At 42.8% G+C, this 23,353-nt stretch overlaps 1 protein-coding gene across 2 annotated transcripts in view; it reads right to left on the bottom strand.

Moving 5' to 3' along the window:
- Window positions 1-228: 228 nt before the first annotated feature.
- RNF24 (ring finger protein 24) overlaps window positions 229-23,353 on the bottom strand; it is an 87,158-nt gene continuing 64,033 nt past the window's right edge. The window contains exons 1-6 of one of the 2 annotated variants that reach the window (XM_075191603.1): window positions 14,597-14,710; window positions 11,659-11,808; window positions 7,901-7,943; window positions 7,779-7,820; window positions 6,253-6,332; window positions 229-5,305 (exon numbers count right to left, since the gene is read on the bottom strand). In XM_075191603.1, the coding sequence (XP_075047704.1) occupies window positions 5,167-5,305; window positions 6,253-6,332; window positions 7,779-7,820; window positions 7,901-7,943; window positions 11,659-11,808; window positions 14,597-14,673 (531 nt within the window). In that variant the 5' untranslated portion in view covers window positions 14,674-14,710 and the 3' untranslated portion in view covers window positions 229-5,166. Of the gene's footprint in view, window positions 5,306-6,252; window positions 6,333-7,778; window positions 7,821-7,900; window positions 7,944-11,658; window positions 11,809-14,596; window positions 14,711-23,353 lie in introns of those variants that run through there. The other variant, XM_075191675.1, reaches the window with a different exon arrangement.

Raw genomic sequence — 23,353 nt, 5'->3', positions numbered from 1 at the left:
ACCCCTACTGCTTCCTCCCCTCTTATAATATGTGTTCCAAGTCTGTGTTGTAGACAGGGGGGTTTGCTGGGTCGCCCCCTGGTGGCCCAAAACATGTTTGCATCCTGGTAGAATTATTTTGAAGCCGAGTCGGGTGGAGGCACTGAACACGTGAAGACTATGAGAACTTCGCTCACCACACCTCTGGGTACCAGCCTGGCACAGGGGGGTTACATAAAAACACCAGTATTCAAAAGTTGTAGTTTTATTTACAGTTCAAGTCAAAATCACATGCAAAAAACAGTTTTATATCAATATCGTGTTTAGCAAAAAACAGAGTTTTTAATAGCAATTAAATATACAAAAATATAGCTTACAAAAAACAGTGAGTTTTTTTTTTATTTTTAAAAAATATTTCTGCTGCAGATTTCTTTTTTTCTCTTTTTTTAGTGTACAAAACACGTCTATGAAACCAGGGAAACCGGGAGGTCTCACAAACAGATCGGAGAGAGAAAACTGAATTAAAAGCAAAGGACTCTGGGAGATTGGAAAAGGATGGAACAAAACCAAAAAAAATAAAAAATCTACTGGAGTTAACATATTAACTTGAAATACTACCTTGGAATATCATTTATTCCTATTTAAAAATTACCCTCTGGTCTGTAAAGGACGTGCATTTGTCTGTGTGTGTCACACATTGCAGTCATTAAAGGAGTTTATTACTAGAGATGCAGGCACATTATTGCTCCCATGGGATGCACACAGGGAAAGGGAAAATTGTAATTCTAATGTAGATGCAGCGTCAGAAGCGTCCGAGAGGCATTTTACTAAGGCTTAAAAACACAAGCTACAAGTATTAATTTTCATGAAACCACCTAAATATCTTCATATAACTGGAGAGGTCCGGAGGGAGCGGTGTTTGTGCAGATTTGCGCTTATTAAACAAATGCTGTACATAGTAAACAGGCAATTAAACAAAAAAAATAAAACATAATAATAATACATACAAATAAATCAATACTCAAAAAGTTTTTCACCTAATAAGAAAAACATTCTTGGCACAGGATTTGCAGCTAGCCATCAGCTACGCCCCAGGTACTGTAACAGCCTCAACCCCCCCATCTAGTATACAGTAATATTCCAGTAGTGAATCTACAATTATTTTCTTTTTTTTAAGCAAGCGTTCTGGGCATACTTTGACAACTTGTAAATACCTGTCCTACAACAAGGCCTGTACAAGGCAAATACTGAAAAACACAATCCAAGGTCAATTCAGGAATTGAGATTGTATTAGCAGGCCGCCTGCACCGAGCGGGAGGGCAGCCATTTTATGTGGTCAACCAACTATCGCACGCAGGAATGCAGGATAGGAGGAAGCGACACGGCTGAGACGCTAAGACTTGACGTCACTTCTGAATCAGTGAATCACTGTATACTAGTGAATTTACACGACAAACAAGGGTACAGTGTACTGAACAACTTTTTGCCAAACGAGACAAAACATCCATCCATTAATAGTCTACGTATTAAAAGGCAACAGCCGCTATAAGTTCACTGAAGGCGTTTTGTATCAAGCTTAAATTATTACCTCATGTTTTCAACCGATAACACACGGGTAAGTTAAATTGAGGGCATCAGCTTCAATATACTGTAGTATGGTCAAGATACTAATTTTTTTAGAAAACCGTAAAGAACATATTTAACCGTCACAGAGGGAAAATAGCCCAACTTACACTGTACATTTTCCAGACACAAAGTGATTGCATTAGAATTCTACAATACATCATATCAGAAGTGCTAAACTTGATCAGATTATGCGTCACCATTTTACATTTTAATAAAACCTATTCATTTCAAAACCCACATAGGGGGGGGGGGGGGGGGGTCACAATTTTTTCCACGGCACATTTAACACGTTAAACTACAACTAAACTCCAAAATTTAAGCTTTGACAACATACTTTGCAATATTTTCCTGGAAAGCTAACACATCACAGGCTACGTCCCTAGTGTTAATTTCTGTTACCTATAAGACTGCAAGAGTGATGCAAGATACAGAAGCACCAACCTCCCAACCTGCAATGATAATGACCTGGGAAAGACAACATGCAGCCTAAATTTATTTAAGTATGGACACTTTCTGTATTTCGGATATTAGAACTGAAATCAGATATATACATAGGAGTGAATAAACCCCAATTGGACCTTCAGTGAACGAAGCTCTATATAAGCCAAGATTTCTGAGGCAAAGATGCAGATTTAAAAAAATAATCATTTTTTTTAAAAAAAAACAACTAAAAAACAAAACAGATTTACTATTGGAGAAAGCATAGCACTTCTTTAAATAATGTCATATTCAATCACTGTAAAAACTCTTCTACCATATATCACACGTCTGACAAATGATCCATCTTCGATCCTTATTAAACATCCCACAATGAATATATTTAACCGTTTATGCTTCAGGTCATCAGATCAACAGTCTTCCTCGACCAAAATCTAGCCCTCTCTGTACCGGACTTACAGTCGTATCCACAAAGCAAAAGTCACCAAGATGAGCTTCAATCAACTTCAATTTTGTGTTTGGCGATCGATAGCAAAGACGGCCCATCCTCCGGCCGTCCTGTAGTTGTAGGACTATAACTCCCAGCATGACCCGCCAGGCTGAGCGAGACAAGCGTCCCTAAATACTGGTATCTACAGACTGGCGTTGTCATATGCTGTATATTTATATCTTACAGGATAAGAAACACTGTTAGTAAGGACCAAAACTGGTAACTGGATCGGTTTTGCTTTTGGTCACACCGATTTCGCCCCAGCGAGTTGACATAAGAGATTGGCAATACTGCACTTGTACACGTGGCGAGTTCAGACCTTCACACGACAATAGGCTTAGTATAAAAAGGAACGACTGGCGCTACGAGACTATTGCTTTCAAAACTAAAAGACGCTGAAAAATAACCAACGCTGGGAATCTCCAACACACGGCTCTCTGGCACATGAAAGACTCTGGAAAAGACTCAGGAAAATACTCCGGCTTAATGGGATATGAGGGGAGTGGGCAGAGCCAGCTTGTGGAGTACACGTAAAAAAAAAAACAGATGTCAGAGCGCAAACGCAATAAAGAGCGTTTCTTTAAAACAAATTAAAAACAAAAAAAAAGGAGGGAAAAGTGGCATGCACCAACGGGGTGAACCCCGATGTTAGTGCAAGAGACATTCATGGTCATTATAAGGAGTAAAAATACCACCCAATAAGTCAGTTTGGGAGTTCTGACCGGCCTCACTTATCTACCAACTTGTATTCAATTTAGGAAGGGGAAAGGGGATCATTTATAACCAAAAGTCCCAAAAATTTGTCCTATGCTAAAGAAAATTATATAACATAAAATGTAACCATCTATGAGGGGCTTAGGCAACCTGAGGCTCTCCAGATTACACGGATCGATAAGCACCAGCGAGCATGCTGGGACTAGTAGTTCCGCAGCAGCTGAAAAGCCACAGGTCACCTACCTGGGAGATTTTTGAGTGCTCTCTGTTATTTTTCGTGCTAAACTCGGTGGCAGGGGGGAGACATCCGGTCACACTTGGACAGACCCTCTTAATGTAGCAGAATGCTCTGGCAAGAGTAATACAATCTGATCCGTCCCACATGAGACCACTTAGTTCTGACTGCTGTACATTAAATCACACAAACAGCTGGAGGTAGATTGACTAAAACTTCTAAAAAAAAAAGTGGAGGCGTTGCCCATAGCAACCATTAAGATTCTAATGTCATTTACATCGTACATTCTAGAACACGATAGCTAGAATCTGATTGGTTGCTATGGGCAACACCTCCATTTTTCCTTTTTAGAAGTTCTAGACCTTTCTCATAGGTCTAAATTAACTGTGCTGAAATGGATCACTAATTCCCAAAATACAAGTTGGCTTATAGATTACATTCACAGATATTTATCAGAATTGAAAAAAATTACTCTGATCATGGAGGAAGATATTTTCCTGCACACAGCAGACTTCCTGTCAGCTCTTATATGAAATGAATATATATATATATATATATATATATATATATATATATATATATATATATATATATAGTATTTTTGTTGATGATTAGATCCTTTATATAAGATACTTGTATTTTGCCTTTAGTGGTCCTTTGACAGGGTGTATTTATCAATTTATCACCCCGATGCCTGATGGTTGTAGTTCCTAACCGTACTGCTTGCCGTCTTAATGAGGGGAATTTGTGAAAATCGGTGTACACAGATAATTGTGCTGTTGCCCATAGCAACCAGGTTATCCCTCATTTTTACTACAGTCTGCACCTGAATGGTTGCTATGGGCAACAGAACCTTCTGCACACACAGTGTTCACATATATGATTTTGAAGGTTCCAGGCGTACCCACATAGCACGCCTGAACAATTTCTATCAGAGTGACGTAGATTTAAATTGCAGCAGTCTCCTATTGTCAGTGTAAGCAGCCGTGTAATGGGCGGGGCTAATGGTCATGAGAACGCTCCCTGTCACTAGCGACCACATCGATCGGAGGCACTTTGCGTTTCACGCCTCAGCGATGCGGCTAGTTCCTTGGGAAACGATGGGTTGAATATTGGCCCAGGCTGACAGAACGGACTACCGAAACCGTAGCAGGTGATGGGAACGAGTTGACCAGACCAGATACTGGTTCGTTAATACTTCCAGTTACGGCACCCTGCACAAGACGGAGAGTCCATTTACAGAGAGATGTGCGCTATTTCGGTAAGCAGTTTGCATAGTGTGGCAAAATTGGTTCCTTCTCCCTTTATAAAATCGCCAGACGTGCCTCTCTCACCCCGGCAAAGTGAATCTTCCAGTAAAGATTTATATAAAACGAACAAAGGATAAAAAAAAAAAAAACAAACAAAAAAAAAAAGTTGCAACAATTTTAAGTGAGGTCTCCTAAAGTGCTTGTCCAAGGCCAAACTCCGCCGCCATCTTCCCTTGTTCCGTGTCCCTCCTGCTACAGGCGGGCATCAAAAAGTGCTTTGGTTTCTGTAGAGTCCACAAATCCGTGTCCAAGAGCGCCGTGACAGTGTCCTTCAACCGCCGAGGAGGATCCCCGCGCCCGCCCGTAAGCAGGGAGGCAGGGACATGAGATCTGCGACGTCTTGTATTAGCGGCCTGTGATGCGTCGGCCGCAGGCTATACGATGTTCTCAGCCCCGGGCAGCGGCCCCTGCGGAGGTCCGTGCTCCTGGTTACTGTGCAGTTGTGCCAGTTGCAGGACTGGCATGTTACAAAGAGGACAGACTTTCCGCACTTCCAACCATTTAATGAGACACCTGGAATGACAGTGATATGTTCATATTAACTACTGCCCACGTTCCTAAACATGTTCACACGTCAGTGCCTGAGTATTGTGCGAGGGCGTCTTTAGAAAGTCAGCGAATCCCTGAAACATTGACTAAAGCATTTATTGACTAGGCTGGGTACACACTACAGGGTTTTTGTCCAATAATCGGCTCAACCAGCTGACATACGACCGCTCGTACAAAAGTCGGGTCAGTGTGTGTAGTGACACGATGGTCGAAAGTCTGCCCAAATGGACGATTGTCACCTCATTTGGTTGGTCGTGCCATTAAATATTTTCGCTCCAATCTCGTTTCCGTTTTGTAGTGTGTATAAACTTCCGACCGATGTGTACGAAATTGCAATCATTGCTCACGACAACATGGCTGTAAAAAGTCGCTAAAGGGACGTCCGCTCTTCCCTTTATCGTCTAAAACAAGGCTAGTGTGTATGCAGTCCATGGACCGAGCGATCGGACCATCGATCGCATGTAAAATCGATCAGCAAAAAAAGTTGGTGGAAAATTCTGTAGTGTGTACCCAGCTTTAGTTATATGTCGTTGTAGAGGGAGAATCACAGGTCGCAGTCAAAAGGGAATAGATATTTGTTCTGCCTGAGGCTGAACGTAGTTACAAACAAAGAGCAAAGCAACCAATCAGATGTTAGCTTGGATCTAGTTCTAAAGTTATAAAATGAAAGCAAGTTCCTGATTGGTTGTTATAGCCCACTATACTTGGTGAAAAAAAAACAGGCTATTTTTAATTGCAACGTTGCATTAAATTAACATTTAGACAAAATTTACAGAATAGAATCTTAATTTAGTTGTTTTTTTTTATTAAAAAATTCAGTTCCGAGATGTCCATTTTGCTGGTGGGCAGCAGATTTCCTCTGCTAACAGTCTGCGGCTCTAGAAATCTTACGTGACCAGGACAGTACTTACTTTCTATGAAAGGCATGCTTGCATGGACAGATACCAAGCTCATCCTTGGCCTTGAATTCCTCTAGACAAACTGCACAAATCTGCAATGAGTAAAAGACGTATGTTAGCAGCCCCGATACACGTCAGTACAGGTAGAGAGCTCTCTAGGGCACATATAATGTTGTTTACAATAATACTTGTCTGAGATAACACCTGTGTACACCGTAGCTGTCAAATATTCCTTATTTATAGTGTTTTCATACAAATCTGAGTATTTTACATCAGGGACCCAGGCTAGTTCAAATAACCCACAATAACCCACTGAGAAAAACATGTTTTTCTATACTTCTAATGGGAGGGAGAGAAAGGAACGAGTGAGTACAAAAAAGGGAGAGAATCAGCAAATTAGTAAAATAAATTGGCATATTATTTAACAGTATGCAATGAGTGTTATATCGTATATAGGGCAACTGTATAATTATGCATTAATTCCTGTCTTTTGTGTTAGTGTTAGCACTTTTTCCTGAAGTTTAAAAGGTCGCCTTCATACAACTTCAGCTAAAAAAACAAAAAAAACAAAAAAACCATTGCCTTTTCTCTCTGGCTTTATTGCATACTTGCCAACTTTTCCTCGTTGGCTTCAGGAAGATCCCAGGGGAGTTGGGTGTCCGACGGGAGGGGCTTGGCGAATCGCATCATTTTGGCCCCACCCCATAAAGGACTGTCACAATTTTAGCCAATTACAGCAGGGGGCGGGGCTAAAATGTCGCAATATTTGCATCATTAAGGCCCCCCCCGCCACTTATCTATTGCGGAGGCGAGAACCGGGAGGATGCCCTGCTCTTCCGGGAGCCCAGGAGGTCTCCCAGAAATGGTACACGTTAAAGAAAAGAAGCTAATGAATCTCTAGAGACTGAAGTGTCTTTTACATGTCTGTCTCCATTACTGAAGTCATGTTGTCTTACCTGTCAGTCTTTGATTACATGTTGGTCTCCATGAAAATGGCCACCTCCATAGGCATCAATACATGGGCATAGGACACAATTTCTGAACTGTGTCATCATGCCACAGGTGGTGAAGCCAACCACGTCTTGTACTGGCTCAGCATCAGGGAGAATGCCAGACTCTTCAGGGAGTGAGGGAGATCACCCCTATTTCATGGAGTCTCCCTGACATTCAGGGAGAGTTGGCAAGTACGCTTTATTGTGAGTTTTTCACCAAGATCTCTGTACTATCCTGGCAGTTCTATGTCTTCTGCTTCCTGCAGATATACTACAGATTGCATGCACTTATCAACGTTTATCTATATAGTGCCAGGATGCTCAGCAGAGCTTTGCCGTTGTACCGACAGAGCAGACCTATATCGTGTCCAAGGGCAAGGGAAATAAATGTTTTGAATGACCAGACATGAAATAACGGTGCTATAAGTAATAGCAACCAATCACATTCTAGCTCTCATTTATCCAGTACAGTGTAAAATGTTATCATTCTAGAACACATCTTGTATGAAGGAACGAGATATATCCTAATCAGACACAAACACTAACCTCGTAGAGATTCAGCTCTTTCACTTTCTCTTTTAATATGACCTAAAAACGAAAACAAAACCCATGAAAAAACCCAGCTGAATAATAGAGACAGATATTAAAGAATTCGCCCCAGGTCTCACCTGTTTGTACGCATATAGCTCTTTTCGGGCCTGATGCCGTAACCTGTAGGAGGATAAGGAGATGATCAGGGATATTTTCATCAAAAACAAACAAAATAAAAAAAAATCACTTGTAATCAAGCCTTGAACCACTGCGCACAAAAGGCGTACTAAAATATATGCCCTTGAACTAACCAAGGAACTAAAAGGTTTTTTATTCTACAATATATGTCTATTACACTTTCATTTTGGTTGCGAAACGCGCAAGAGAGGAATGTTTGTAAATTTATGCTATTGTGATACGTTTGCAGGTACAAAGAGATTTAATTGGTGCAAGCATAGTAAGGACTAATATAACGCTGAACCCATGTTTGAGCATACCGTTTTTTAGTAAATATTTAGGGAAGACCTACAGACTCTAGCTGCAAATGTGTCCCAATTATACCAAGACAGCCCCAGGTTTGGCAATATTTACATACACACTTTATTTTTGCAAACAGATATACAAGAGATACTTTGCACGCAGGTTTTCTATCCACATTTATAATACACTGTCCAATCAATCACAGAGTTACACTTCATCAGGGATGAAGCTTTGTGGGTCTTCGGCCAGGTGAAATGCGCAAGTTACTTCTTTGAAAACATTATCTTTTGAGGATCTCTGTCAGACCGGAGGATAAAGGGGACGTGAACTGGATATATTGATATTCACCTACAGGTTATCTGTTTTACTACTGTGCAATCAGGGGGTCAGATCTAAAGATAGAAATTAGAAGCTTGAGGTCTTGTTGTTACGTAGAGGGAATGTACAAGGTAAGCTTTAATGGGTTGGAGCAGTTTTAGATCAAATGTTTTGTTCCCTAGTAATGGGAACACAAAGAATTGTAGGGGCAGCACTTCTGCCTCACAGCGCTGGGGTCATGAGTTCGATTCCCGACCATGGCCTTATCTGTGTGGAGTTTGTATGTTCTCCCCGTGTTTGCGTGGGTTTCCTCCGGGTGCTCCAGTTTCCTCCCACACTCCAAAAACATACTGGTAGGTTAATTGGCTGCTATCAAAATTGACCCTAGTCTCTCTCTCTGTGTGTGTTAGTGAATTTAGACTGTAAGCTCCAATGGGGCAGGGACTGATGTGAGCGAGTTCTCTGTACAGCGCTGCGGAATCAGTGTTGCTATATAAATAAATGTTGATGATGATGAATTCAATAAAAAGTTTAACAGGTATCCACAACGTCTTCTTAACTGACCATCTGCAGGATTATTTGACTTAATAAAACTCTTATGGGACAAGAGTGATCAGATATCTGGGCCACGTAAATTCAGACAGCACTGGAATTACACCTACTGCGTGGATGCACAATAATTGTACCGCAGGAGGTGTAATCCTTAAGAGTCTACAGTTACATAGCTGGGCTGGTAACTTATACCTGACCTAAAAAGAAATTCATACTCATGCTGGGTTTATGGGTTGAAGCACAAAGACTGCTGAATTTGGAGAGATTTGTAATGTGAATATAATAATATTTATTCTTGTGCATTGTGATATCTGTTCCATAATTAACACATATATCTCTTATCTCAAACCCTGTGTACTAATGAGCTGAATAATATACCAGAGAGAACTGATGCATACATGTAACATACAGTCTTTGATGTGCTTGTGTTCTTAGGAGGGTGGAGCTTATCGATCAATACTGTGTAAGTGGCTTGCAAGTCTCCTAGGTAACGAGAACAATTTATATAGATACAAGAATTCACACACAGAGGTAGAGAGCAATCCACCCTTCTTGAGAGAAGCTTTATTTAAAAAAGTACTGCAAGCTTTGTACCATATCCCAATGGTCAACAGGGGGCAGTATTTCAGTGATATATATGGATAGTATTTGGTTCACATGTGCGTGGCAATTAATAAGCATCTTTCACCTACTAATAAGTGCAAACGTGACGATATAGAAGAACAGACTGTTCCAAAATGCTTTATTTAAACACAGTAAGGACAAGAACATTAATAAAACTGGAAGATCGCAACCAACATTTATTTTGTATTTTAAATAAATTACTTTATGTGGCGAGGGCACACGGACAGCATAAAGCCCCGTTATGTCACACTACGGCAATGTTCCTGTGGCAGGTACACCACCAGTATGCCATCACCCTTAGTCCAATACATGTGGGCACACGCCTAGACCACAGGGTGTGAGCATGACTGACAGCTGACCTAGCCCCGCCCCAATGGGCGGTCCCATGCTAATGATGTTGCAGACAGACAGCACGAAAGAGGAATTCAACAGTTTTAAAAAAATCAGATTTAAAGCCCCCTTTAACGGGGGAAGGCAAAAATGCTTTTCCCCAACTCTGTTATCTCTATCTCTGAGCCATCGCAGCACACAAAGCCAGTCATAGAGTCAACTGAAAGCACACGTCAAATATTTACATTACAGGATGGGTGCCCAGGGCAGATCACTTTCAGTTTTGCAGTTTTGTTTATTTTCTTATGGTCAAAGTACATGAAAGGCACGTGAGTAACAGCTGAAAGGAAACTGAAAGGAAACATCCGCTATGAGACACTGGGAAACTTTATTCTTTCCCCACATGAAGGCAAACATGACCCCTGGGATTTGCTCTCTAATTGCATTTCCTGGAAGATGTCAGCGCAGTGGGGCCAGAACAGTCCATTTGTGACTGCACAGTAATTAACTATAACCCTGTATAATAATATTGTATAAATCATAATATACTATTGGAGGGTACGTCGTACTAACGGGGGGGACATCAGATTGCACCCTACAAGCATAGGCAAACATAGAGGGGGGGGGGGTTCCTAGTGCCTGGAATCCCCCCCTCCAAGCCTGTAGCACTGTATAATTGAGGAGGTTAAACCCTGCCTCCGCTTCACACGGCTCTGCTTGAATAGGGAGAGCTGCGTGCACCTAACAGTAGTGCACATAGCATTGCCCATGTATATTATGGGGATAGAAAGAGTTGGAGAGCAGCCAAGCACTGTCCAATATTGTAGCCACACCCCCATGCATGCTGGTCACGCCCACTGGTGGCGTGGTGTGGAAACCCCCCTCTACAAATCCTACGTTTGCTCCTGACAAGGAACCATCTCTGAGGGCCCGCTCTATATAGTACATGTATATTTTATGTTTCTGACCAACCACCGAAACATTATCATTTTAAAACGACTAGGTTTGAAGCCAGGGCCGATTTCACTGGGATCAATTGGGAATATAGAATATAGACTCCCCCTGAAAAACTCCCAGCTTCAGCTAATAGGGGGATTTCCAAGGTCTCGCCCAATTTGCTACAGAATCGAGGGCGGTAGCGGACACCAGTAACGGCGTCTTGCCAAGTTGAAGAACACACATGTAGCTGAAGGGTTGATACTAAACATGTCCACTCTCAATCACTCCTCTACAACGGGTTACCATGTAAGGAGGGAGGTGCTTCTCTAACTGAGCAGGCAGGGTCTGAGTAACAGCTTTGCAGCCTTGCTGTACACAAACGCACAGTGTGGATTGGTGAATTCACGCACAGGGGCTAAGCCAGAGATGTCACAGTTACCCAAATATCTGACGTATCATCTGTGTGAGCCGTATCATATTCCATCAGGACACAGGGGAAGGGGGGGGGGGGTAATATGATACTTTAAGTGCAAAAAATTGGCCTAAATTACACACAAACAAAACAGAGTAACGAAACAGAACTGTGATGAATACAGAACACAGACAGAAGACATCGGATTAAGGTTTTGGTGAGCAAGTTCCTGGAACGTACCGGATTAGGTAGCAGCAGAAGAGCAGACTCAGGATAAATACAAAGATGGCCGTGCCAAACACCACGATGTAGATGTTGAGGGGAAGGTTCTGGAAACCAATGTTCGGCATTCTGAAGCTGTAATGCTGGAAGTCTGGGCTCATTGATTGGCTGCAGAACAGACACAAGAACATTAATATAATAGTATGCAGATGCATAACTAGTAATGACATTGCAACGTTAAACACAGACAACTGTCAAAAACCCTTGTGGAAAGAATGTTTGTAGTTGTAATTTTTCCAATCATCCAGAGGAAGAACAAACCAGTGCAGTTTAACACACTACACAATATAGGATCATTAAGACTTTAATTACAATACGCACACTTTAATGTTTCCCATAATCCAATCAGAAAAGTGATCCCCAATGATTCTATGAGAATTTGATCCACACTAGATTGCAATATGTGTTTATAGTTTAAAGGCCGGGTGTTTGTGGTAGGACAACCAGTGAACACTGTTCCTGCAACATCTCCGAATTATGAGCCGAGGTCGGGTTTGAAGACAACGTTATGGCCAAAACAAAGTCAAGAAAACTTAAGTTTTTACTTCAGACGCAGGAACCTTGGCGTTCCGGCTATGTGGCTGTGTCTCAAGCATCGTCTACCTAGTGGGGACATCATAGCGGCCCACTGTCCTTATTTTCCAGGATCAGTCCCGGTTGTAAAGTTTTGGCCCTGAAAATGTTTATGTTTTGTCAACGTCGACCAAATGCACACGAAATGTGCTCTTTTTCTGCAGGTTAAATACAATTCTTACCATGCATTATTATTATTAGTAGTATAACATTTGTTTGCATCATCTCTTAAACTAATCATCTGCAAGCCCTGATGCTGATTTCGGTCTCTCCGTCTGACGAGCCCTCTCTGTGTTTCCCTGTGAGGGGGGCACAGAGTATTTGGGCTTCAGTTACAGCTAAGCCCTGAGAGGAGTGCTCTCACCACCCCGCTATCCCAATGCTTTGTTCCATTCCTCTAATTTTAATTTCCTACGTTACACCCTTCCAGGTGCCTGGAAAATTCCACTGCAGATAAAGGAGCTGCAATTATCAGGCGAGCAACGCACAGCCTTCTTTCTGCTTGGCTGGTTGTTTTTCACAAACTGCTTTCCTTATACATTGCAAAATGTAGATTTTGACATTTTTCACCAGAATTAATTTGAACTTACAGGTTTTCAAAACAAGGAAGCCCTGTGGGGACTAGAGAAACCTCATTAACATTCAGTTTGATGAAACCTAGAATTTAGAATAGGAATAAAGAACGATACGAGTCCATTACAAGCCGAGTATCCCATGCAAGTGCCCAGGAACACGCAGACTGCGGACATCCGGCGACTATAGAACTACAAGTCCCAACAGAAGCATGGTGAGTGTTGTAGTCCCCTTTGCAACTGGAGTGCTGGAGATTGGCAAGGCAAGGGGGTTTTCCAAAATAGCCGACATGACACAGGCTGTCAAGGCATGCTGAAACTTATAGTTCCACAACCAACGGAAGGCTACAGGCAGCTGTTGCCGGTTTGGCTATTGTTTTTTGTGACATAACTGTTTGGGATAACAAAGGATCGAAGATGAGCTGAACATTTCCACAACTAGTCAGATACTAATCAGACTTTTAATCAGTCAAGCTACAATGTTTACATATTCTATAGTAAAAAAACAAGACAGAGTGGATCGGCAATTGCCACCTGACTAGCAGACCTGAGCATAATTATCCCAATGTCATTGATAATCCACTGTGTTACAATATTCCAAGAACATTAAGTTTAAAAGCATTGCAGACTCTATCTTCGGTCTTTAGTACGTGTTGTCCATAGTAGCAGAAACACATTGAGAGACGCGATATTACACGTACTGTGCCATGATTGGATCCTTACTTTCTGCAAACAACATATTCAATATAATATAGACCACTTCAATACAGAGGCATTTACCACAAAGTACAGTATATAAAACCCATTACTACTGACTTGTCTAATACTCCTGCCTGGTTATGTGACTCAATCTCTACATTATATGCTTTCATCTATAGAATTCTTATACTGTGCATCAGTCTGCATTATGGAAAGTTGATATAGTGCCTCCAGTTTATATTCTAGAAAGAACATACATCAACAATAGAAGTCGTATACAGCACCACTAGTATATACTGATAAAGATGCATGCTGCCAAGCTGTATACATTAATGACTACAACACAGTACTGTATTGTATACACTATAAGCAACAACAACAACATTACTGAGAGGCATAAGTAAAATAGATCCACTGGAAACCAACACAATTATTGCGGTGAAATTATATATATATATATATATATATATATATATATATATATATATATATATATATATATATATATATATATATATATATATATATATATCTCATCACCACCACCATTTATTTATATGGCGCCACTGATTCCGCAGCGCTGTACAGAGAACTCACTCACATCAGTCCCTGCCCCATTGGAGCTTACAGTCTAAATTCCCTAATATACACACATATATATGTATATTTATTTCTTCTAGTTTGTAGAAGCAAATTACATTCTACTTTACTTATTATAACCCAGAAAATACCACCTTATTTGAATGCTCTATAATAATAATAATAATAATAATAATAATAATAATACAAAAGACAAAAACAAAACACCACTTAAAATTTAACCTACAGCAACATCAATACTGAAAAGTTGCAACCAAGACAATGCAACTAAAATTAAACCCCTTTCACTATCGAACAATAAAAGTCTTTATGATACCGCTGGAAATCCCCCCGTAATCCAATAAAGACTTGTTGGCATCCCGGCATTCCAGCTTTTTTTTTTTGGGTGCTAAATTAAAGAAGGGTGCAATTGTTCTCATAGGGGCAAAAAAATAAAAATAAAATAAACATACCTGCTACTGCTGCCATTGTGCTTCTTCAGATGGATGTGTATGGGAGGAAAGAACTGCATTCTGTCATCACATAACATGCAGCTACTATAAGTGTCAGCTGTATTTACCAGAGAACTGGGCTTGCAGCTTTATATGAGTCATGCCCACGGGTGGGCGGAGCCTATCACATGCTCACAGCAATACAAGGGGGGGTTTCTGCAATATATAATCATGGGACAGGCTGCTACTATGTCATCCTGACATGGAAAAGAGAAAAAAAACAAAAACAAAACACATTTATAACCATATCATGCACTGGCAAGTGTTCACTGAAAATAACAGTGATTATTGGCAACAGACCACACCCAGCTATAAAGACTTGGGGGATTATTATCTGACAGGCGGCAGCTTGAACCCACTCCTCTAATATGATCCTGCTAGTCCTGAGATCCTTATGGGCTCAACGAGCCCACATCAAATTGCACCTCTTATTTGTGAGGCAGACGTATTCATCATCATCGCCATTTATTTATATAGCGCCACTGATTCCGCAGCGCTGTACAGAGAACTCACTCACATCAGTCCCTGCCCCATTGGAGCTTACAGTTTAAATCCCCTAACATACACACACAGACAAAGAGAGAGAGACTAGGGTCAATTTGTTAGCAGCCAATTAACCTACCAGTATGTTTTTGGAGTGTGGGAGGAACGTGCCGCACGTCATTTAGGATCCCAACAGGCAGGTCGTGGAAGAGCCGCCTGCCCTCCCGGCAGTCCGGGAGACCTACCCGGAAATTATCATTCTGGGAGAGTGGGCGACTATGCCCTAATCTAATCATCGGAGCCTCTCGCTGCATTTGATAATGATTACCAGCTGAGCCATGTGATTTGCACATACTACATGGCTGCAGTGTAACTAGTCTATGCACGCCAGTTTAAAAGACAACCTGGGGGCTATATAAACCCTGGCCCAGGATGTGCCCAAACCACTCTTCTCGTCTGCCTAAACAATACCCAGTTTGACCTAACCCCACCCACATTATCACACGCCACACCCGCTTCTCAACAGACCACACCCCTTTCAGGGTCTGAGAATCAAGGCAGCACCGCCAAAGATCTGTGTAATTGTGAGGCACGCCTAATACATTCCTAAACCTCCTTTTCCACGTACAGGAGTGGAAGATGAATCCATTTCCAGTCTCCTGGTTATTCATGGGTCTCCGGTGTTACATGGTCGGATCTGGTGACCCACATATGTAACCGCTCTGCAGTGATATAACAAGATGTTGGCTTTAATTAAACTGGCCTGAGTAAATTAGGTCACGCATAACAAGCTTTTTACATCAGACAATTCACCCAGGTCAGGGAACTTGAGACAAAAAGTCTGTTAGCAAATTGTAGCACTAGACAATTGTCTCCTTACTAAACTGGGTCATGTCATTCTCGAATTTCTGTACTCTGAGCTAGTACTGGGGTAACCAGGGCTGTCCGTGTCTTGGTACCCAGGTTCAGTGTAAACTTTCAAATGGCCTAATCATAGGCAAACTGAGGGGGGTTTACAAGTGCCCGGAAACCCGCCTCCAAGTCTGGGGCACTGTATAATTGGCGTGGCTGGACCCTGCTCCTGCTTCACACGGCTCTGCTTGAAAAGGGAGAGCTGTGTGCACCTAACAGTAGTGCAGGCAGCATTGTCCATGTATATTATGGGGATAGGAAGAGTTGGAGAGCAGCCAAGCACTGTCTAATATTATAGCCACGCCCCCATGCACGCTGGTCACGCCCACTGGCGGCGTGGTGTGGAAACCCCCCTCTACAAATCCTGCGTTTGCCCCTGCTAATCTGTTTAACAGGAATCGTACGTCACAACTCCTCCAAAACGGAGGGGCATCAGGTCAGTGGCGACTTGGTTGGTGCCTAAAATTGAAAATATGTTGTTTCTATCTGTGTAAATAAGATCCACACATTTTAATGCTTTAATCGACGAGCTCCTAAAAGGCACAAACACAACTTTGTAAAAAAAAAAAATGTTGTACCCAGCATGCAACACTTTTGACCACACTTTACTAAAGCTTTCATGCTAACCTGGGTTTTTATAAACGGATTCTATTATGCATCCAAATTGAGCTTCCCAGTAAATGTGTCATCGCCTAGACTGACAAAGGCAGAGTTATTTTACTTGTTTTATATTTGCATACACGTCTTTTCTCATCATTCTGCCGTTATTGTCTCAGAGCCTGAAAAAACAGTCCCAGTGCAGCGTTAGGACATCTGTGTAGGTCACTGGTACGGCCTCATCTAGAATACTGTGTTCAGTTCTGGAGGCCGTATCTCCAGAAGGATATAAATACATTACAGACTGTACAGAGAAGGGCAACTAAAATGGTGCATAGTCTACAGCACAAAGGTTACCCGGAAAGACTAAGAGATCTTATTATGTATAGTTTGGAGCAGAGAAGGGAACAGGGGACATGAGAGAAACTTTCAAATATATCAAGTGTTATAACAAGGTGCAGGAGGGAAACATTCTACAAAGGAAGAGAAGTATTAGAACACGAGGACATGTACTGACACTGGGGGGAAGAGAAGTATTAGAACACAAGGACATGTACTGACACTGGGGGGAAGAGAAGTATTCGGACACGAGGACATGTACTGACACTGGGGGGAAGAGAAGTATTAGAACACAAGGACATGTACTGACACTGGAGGGAAGAGAAGTATTAGAACACGAGGACATGCACTGACACTGGGGGGAAGAGAAGTATTAGAACATGAGGACATGCACTGACACTGGGGGGAAGAGAAGTATTAGAACACGAGGACATGTACTGACACTGGGGGGAAGAGAAGTATTAGAACACGAGGACATGTACTGACACTGGTGGGGAGAGAAGTATTAGAACATGAGGACATGCACTGACACTGGGGGGAAGAGAAGTATTAGAACACGAGGACATGTACTGACACTGGGGGGAAGAGAAGTATTAGAACACGAGGACATGTACTGACACTGGAGGGAAGAGAAGTATTAGAACACGAGGACATGTACTGACACTGGAGGGAAGAGAAGTATTAGAACACGAGGACATGTACTGACACTGGAGGGAAGAGAAGTATTAGAACACGAGGACATGTACTGACACTGGGGGGAAGAGAAGTATTAGAACACAAGGACATGTACTGACACTGGGGGGAAGAGAAGTATTCGGACACGAGGACATGTACTGACACTGGGGGGAAGAGAAGTATTAGAACACAAGGACATGTACTGACACTGGAGGGAAGAGAAGTATTAGAACACGAGGACATGCACTGACACTGGGGGGAAGAGAAGTATTAGAACATGAGGACATGCACTGACACTGGGGGGAAGAGAAGTATTAGAACACGAGGACATGTACTGACACTGGGGGGAAGAGAAGTATTAGAACACGAGGACATGTACTGACACTGGTGGGGAGAGAAGTATTAGAACATGAGGACATGCACTGACACTGGGGGGAAGAGAAGTATTAGAACACGAGGACATGTACTGACACTGGGGGGAAGAGAAGTATTAGAACACGAGGACATGTACTGACACTGGAGGGAAGAGAAGTATTAGAACACGAGGACATGTACTGACACTGGAGGGAAGAGAAGTATTAGAACACGAGGACATGCAATGACACTGGGGGGAAGAGAAGTATTAGAACATGAGGACATGCACTGACACTGGGGGGAAGAGAAGTATTAGAACACGAGGACATGTACTGACACTGGGGGGAAGAGAAGTATTAGAACACGAGGACATGTACTGACACTGGGGGGAAGAGAAGTATTAGAACATGAGGACATGCACTGACACTGGAGGGAAGAGAAGTATTAGAACACGAGGACATGTACTGACACTGGAGGGAAGAGCAGTATTAGAACATGAGGACATGTACTGACACTGGGGGGAAGAGAAGTATTAGGACACGAGGACATGTACTGACACTGGGGGGAAGAGAAGTATTAGAACATGAGGACATGTACTGACACTGGGGGGAAGAGAAGTATTAGAACACGAGGACATGTACTGACACTGGGGGAAGAGAAGTATTAGAACACAAGGACATGTACTGACACTGGGGGGAAGAGAAGTATTAGAACACGAGGACATGTACTGACACTGGGGGAAGAGAAGTATTAGAACACGAGGACATGTACTGACACTGGGGGAAGAGAAGTATTAGAACACGAGGACATGTACTGACACTGGGGGGGAAGAGAGGTATTAGAACACGAGGACATGTACTGACACTGGGGGGAAGAGAAGTATTAGAACACGAGGACATGTACTGACACTGAGGGGAAGAGAAGTATTAGAACACAAGGACATGTACTGACACTGGGGGGAAGAGAAGTATTAGAACACGAGGACATGTACTGACACTGGGGGGGGAAGAGAAGTATTAGAACACGAGGACATGTACTGACACTGGGGGGAAGAGAAGTATTAGAACACAAGGACATGTACTGACACTGTGGGGAAGAGAAGTATTAGAACACGAGGACATGTACTGACACTGGGGGGAAGAGAAGTATTAGGACACGAGGACATGCACTGACACTGGGGGGGAAGAGAAGTATTAGAACACAAGGACATGTACTGACACTGGGGGGGAAGAGAAGTATTAGAACACTAGGACATGTACTGACACTGGGGGGAAGAGAAGTATTAGAACACGAGGACATGTACTGACACTGGAGGGAAGAGCAGTAGTATTAGAACATGAGGACATGTACTGACACTGGGGGGAAGAGAAGTATTAGAACACGAGGACATGTACTGACACTGGGGGGAAGAGAAGTATTAGAACACGAGGACATGTACTGACACTGGGGGGAAGAGAAGTATTAGAACACGAGGACATGTACTGACACTGGGGGGAAGAGAAGTATTAGAACACAAGGACATGTACTGACACTGTGGGGGAAGAGAAGTATTAGAACACGAGGACATGTACTGACACTGGGGGGAAGAGAAGTATTAGGACACGAGGACATGCACTGACACTGGAGGGAAGAGAAGTATTAGAACACGAGGACATGTACTGACACTGGGGGGAAGAGAAGTATTAGAACACAAGGACATGTACTGACACTGTGGGGAAGAGAAGTATTAGAACACGAGGACATGTACTGACACTGAGGGGAAGAGAAGTATTAGAACACGAGGACATGTACTGACACTGGGGGGAAGAGAAGTATTAGAACACGAGGACATGTACTGACACTGGGGGGGAAGAGAAGTATTAGAACACGAGGACATGTACTGACACTGGGGGAAGAGAAGTATTAGAACACGAGGACATGCACTGACACTGGGAGGAAGAGAAGTATTAGAACACAAGGACATGTACTGACACTGGGGGGAAGAGAAGTATTAGAACACGAGGACATGTACTGACACTGGAGGGAAGAGAAGTATTAGAACACAAGGACATGTACTGACACTGGAGGAAAGAGAAGTATTAGAACACTAGGACATGTACTGACACTGGGGGGAAGAGAAGTATTAGAACACGAGGACATGTACTGACACTGGGGGGGAAGAGAAGTATTAGAACACGAGGACATGTACTGACACTGGGGGGAAGAGAAGTATTAGAACACAAGGACATGTACTGACACTGAGGGGAAGAGAAGTATTAGAACACGAGGACATGTACTGACACTGGGGGGGAGAGAAGTATTAGAACATGAGGACATGTACTGACACTGGGGGGAAGAGAAGTATTAGAACACGAGGACATGTACTGACACTGAGGGGAAGAGAAGTATTAGAACACGAGGACATGTACTGACACTGGGGGGAAGAGAAGTATTAGAACACGAGGACATGTACTGACACTGGGGGGAAGAGAAGTATTAGAACACGAGGACATGTACGGACACTGGGGGGGAAGAGAAGTATTAGAACACAAGGACATGTACTGACACTGGGGGGAAGAGAAGTATTAGAACACGAGGACATGTACTGACACTGGGGGGAAGAGAAGTATTAGAACACTGGGGGGAAGAGAAGTATTAGAACACGAGGACATGTACTGACACTGGGGGGAAGAGAAGTATTAGAACACGAGGACATGTACTGACACTGGGGGGAAGAGAAGTATTAGAACACGAGGACATGTACTGACACTGGAGGGAAGAGAAGTATTAGAACACGAGGACATGTACTGACACTGGGGGGAAGAGAAGTATTAGAACACAAGGACATGTACTGACACTGGAGGGAAGAGAAGTATTAGAACACGAGGACATGTACTGACACTGGGGGGAATAGAAGTATTAGAACACGAGGACATGTACTGACACTGGGGGGAAGAGAAGTATTAGAACACGAGGACATGTACTGACACTGGGGGGAATAGAAGTATTAGAACACGAGGACATGTACTGACACTGGGGGGAAGAGAAGTATTAGAACACGAGGACATGTACTGACACTGGGGGGAAGAGAAGTATTAGAACACGAGGACATGTACTGACACTGGAGAGAAGAGAAGTATTAGAACACGAGGACATGTACTGACACTGGGGGGAATAGAAGTATTAGAACACGAGGACATGTACTGACACTGGGGGGAAGAGAAGTATTAGAACACGAGGACATGTACTGACACTGGAGGGAAGAGAAGTATTAGAACACGAGGACATGTACTGGACACTGGAGGGAAGAGAAGTATTAGAACACGAGGACATGTACTGACACTGGGGGGAATAGAAGTATTAGAACACGAGGACATGTACTGACACTGGGGGGAAGAGAAGTATTAGAACACGAGGACATGTACTGACACTGGGGGGAAGTAGGTTCAGAGGAAACATGACTTCACAGTAAGGGTAGTGTGTAAGTGGAATAGCCTCCCATCAGAGGTGGTAGAGGATAATACAGTAGAGCAATTTAAACATGCTTGGGATAGACATAAGGATATCCTTACAAAGAACTAAGGATCAAACAGAGTTGGAGGTTACCATGGATTAATAAAAAATGGGCAGACTAGATGGGCCAAGTGGTTTTTATCTGCTGTTAAATTCTATGTTTCTATGTTGCAGCGCCGGATGTTAACCCTTCCAATGCCGCAGTGCCGAACATTTCCCATATATCCCCAGCAGCTGGGAGCCCCGGCCACAGTGGGTTATAAATCCTAGTCACATTAATATTCTGACACAGATGAGGCAATCGGAAATAATTTTAAGTAATTTTACCTCAAAAGGGGATGTATCCTGTGGCCCCGGAGGCGTAGAGGGGACATGACTCAGGGTCTTGTGTTCTAGCAATTGTACGAGGAATCTGACACATTGGGTCCAGTCACAGATTTAAAATCTCATTTACAGTAAGTTTAATTATCATTATCCTATAAAGGTTATTATGTGCAGAGACTGGTATGTCTCTGCATCGTGCATGGTCGCCAACTGTCCCCAATACTGGGCTTTATAATGTATGGGGCGTATTTATGACAATATATCCAACGGCAGCGACAATTGCATTTTGTGGCCTACACATAGAAGAGGCAGCCTCAATGATGTCACTGGCTCCTAGTGATTTGATAGGCTATATGCTCACAAAAATTGGTTCATCCCACAAAATGGCTGCCTCCAGTGTGAGTAGGCCACAGGAGATATTACTATTATTTGCTTGATCAAAGTGCACAGAAGCACGGTCTGTGCATGTCAATAACACAGTGTATCGGTGGCCAAATTATCATTACACTCATTATCATTAATCCGCCAGCCACAACCTGCATAAAATATTTTATCAGTATGTCGTCTCTATTTCATTACAGACCCGTGCGGCCTTACCAGAGTCGTCCACTATGCTCCCACAGCCCCCCATATGTCCATGTATGTGCGTAAATGAGATATATCAATGTGCTTACTCTGGACCCACCAGACATTGTGCAAATAGTCCCAGTAATCTATTTAACTTGCAAAACCCCTCCAAAAAAATCAATTATCTAAATGCTAAATGTTTACATGTGTTATATTCTTTCTGTCATGAAACCACGGTCTGGTAGATAGGGACCTCACTAGGACAGGATGTAGGTTGAACAGAACGACGGCCTTGTAGCCATTGCGTCTGTCTTATAAACTAGGACATTTTACTGGATGTTACACTTGCAGACTTTTTCTGTTACCCCGTCCGGGAGATCCTGGAGGTGAGGGGCGACCGAGGATGGGGCGGGGGGGCTGTGTTACGTAAAGTCATCTTTCTGTGCGTGGGGGGGGGGGGGGGAATAAAGCAATTCAATGTGAATCGCATCATGGAGGCCCACGTACTTCACTAAGGAGTGGGCAGGATGCGGGAGAATGACCCGGGAGACCTATCCGGGATTTGGAAGTCGTCTGGGAATTCTGGGAGAGTGGGCAGGTGTGACACACACAGAGAGACTGAAGCATGCTCGGATCATGACTTCTTTGGTCCTTTTATGTTCCTACTTCTCTGGCCAGTACTGGTGCAGCAGGAGTTTGCATTTTTTTGCAAAATATATGTATTGTAAGATAAACATTCCTCTTGGGGTAACATCATCATCACCATTTATTTATATAGCGCCACTAATTCCGGCAGCGCTGTACAGAGAACTCACTCACATCAGCCCCTGCCCCATTGGAACTTACAGTCTAAATTCCCTAATACACATACTAGGGTCAATTTTGATAGCAGCCAATTAACCTACCAGTATGTTTTTGGAGTGTGGGAGGAAACCAGAGCACCCGGAGGAAACCCACGCAAACACGGGGAGAACA

The sequence above is a fragment of the Mixophyes fleayi genome, chromosome 1 (genome assembly GCF_038048845.1).
Source record: "Mixophyes fleayi isolate aMixFle1 chromosome 1, aMixFle1.hap1, whole genome shotgun sequence".
NCBI lineage: Eukaryota > Metazoa > Chordata > Amphibia > Anura > Limnodynastidae > Mixophyes > Mixophyes fleayi.
Note: the sequence above shows the minus strand (reverse complement) of the source record. Positions and strands in the feature narration are given on the sequence as shown.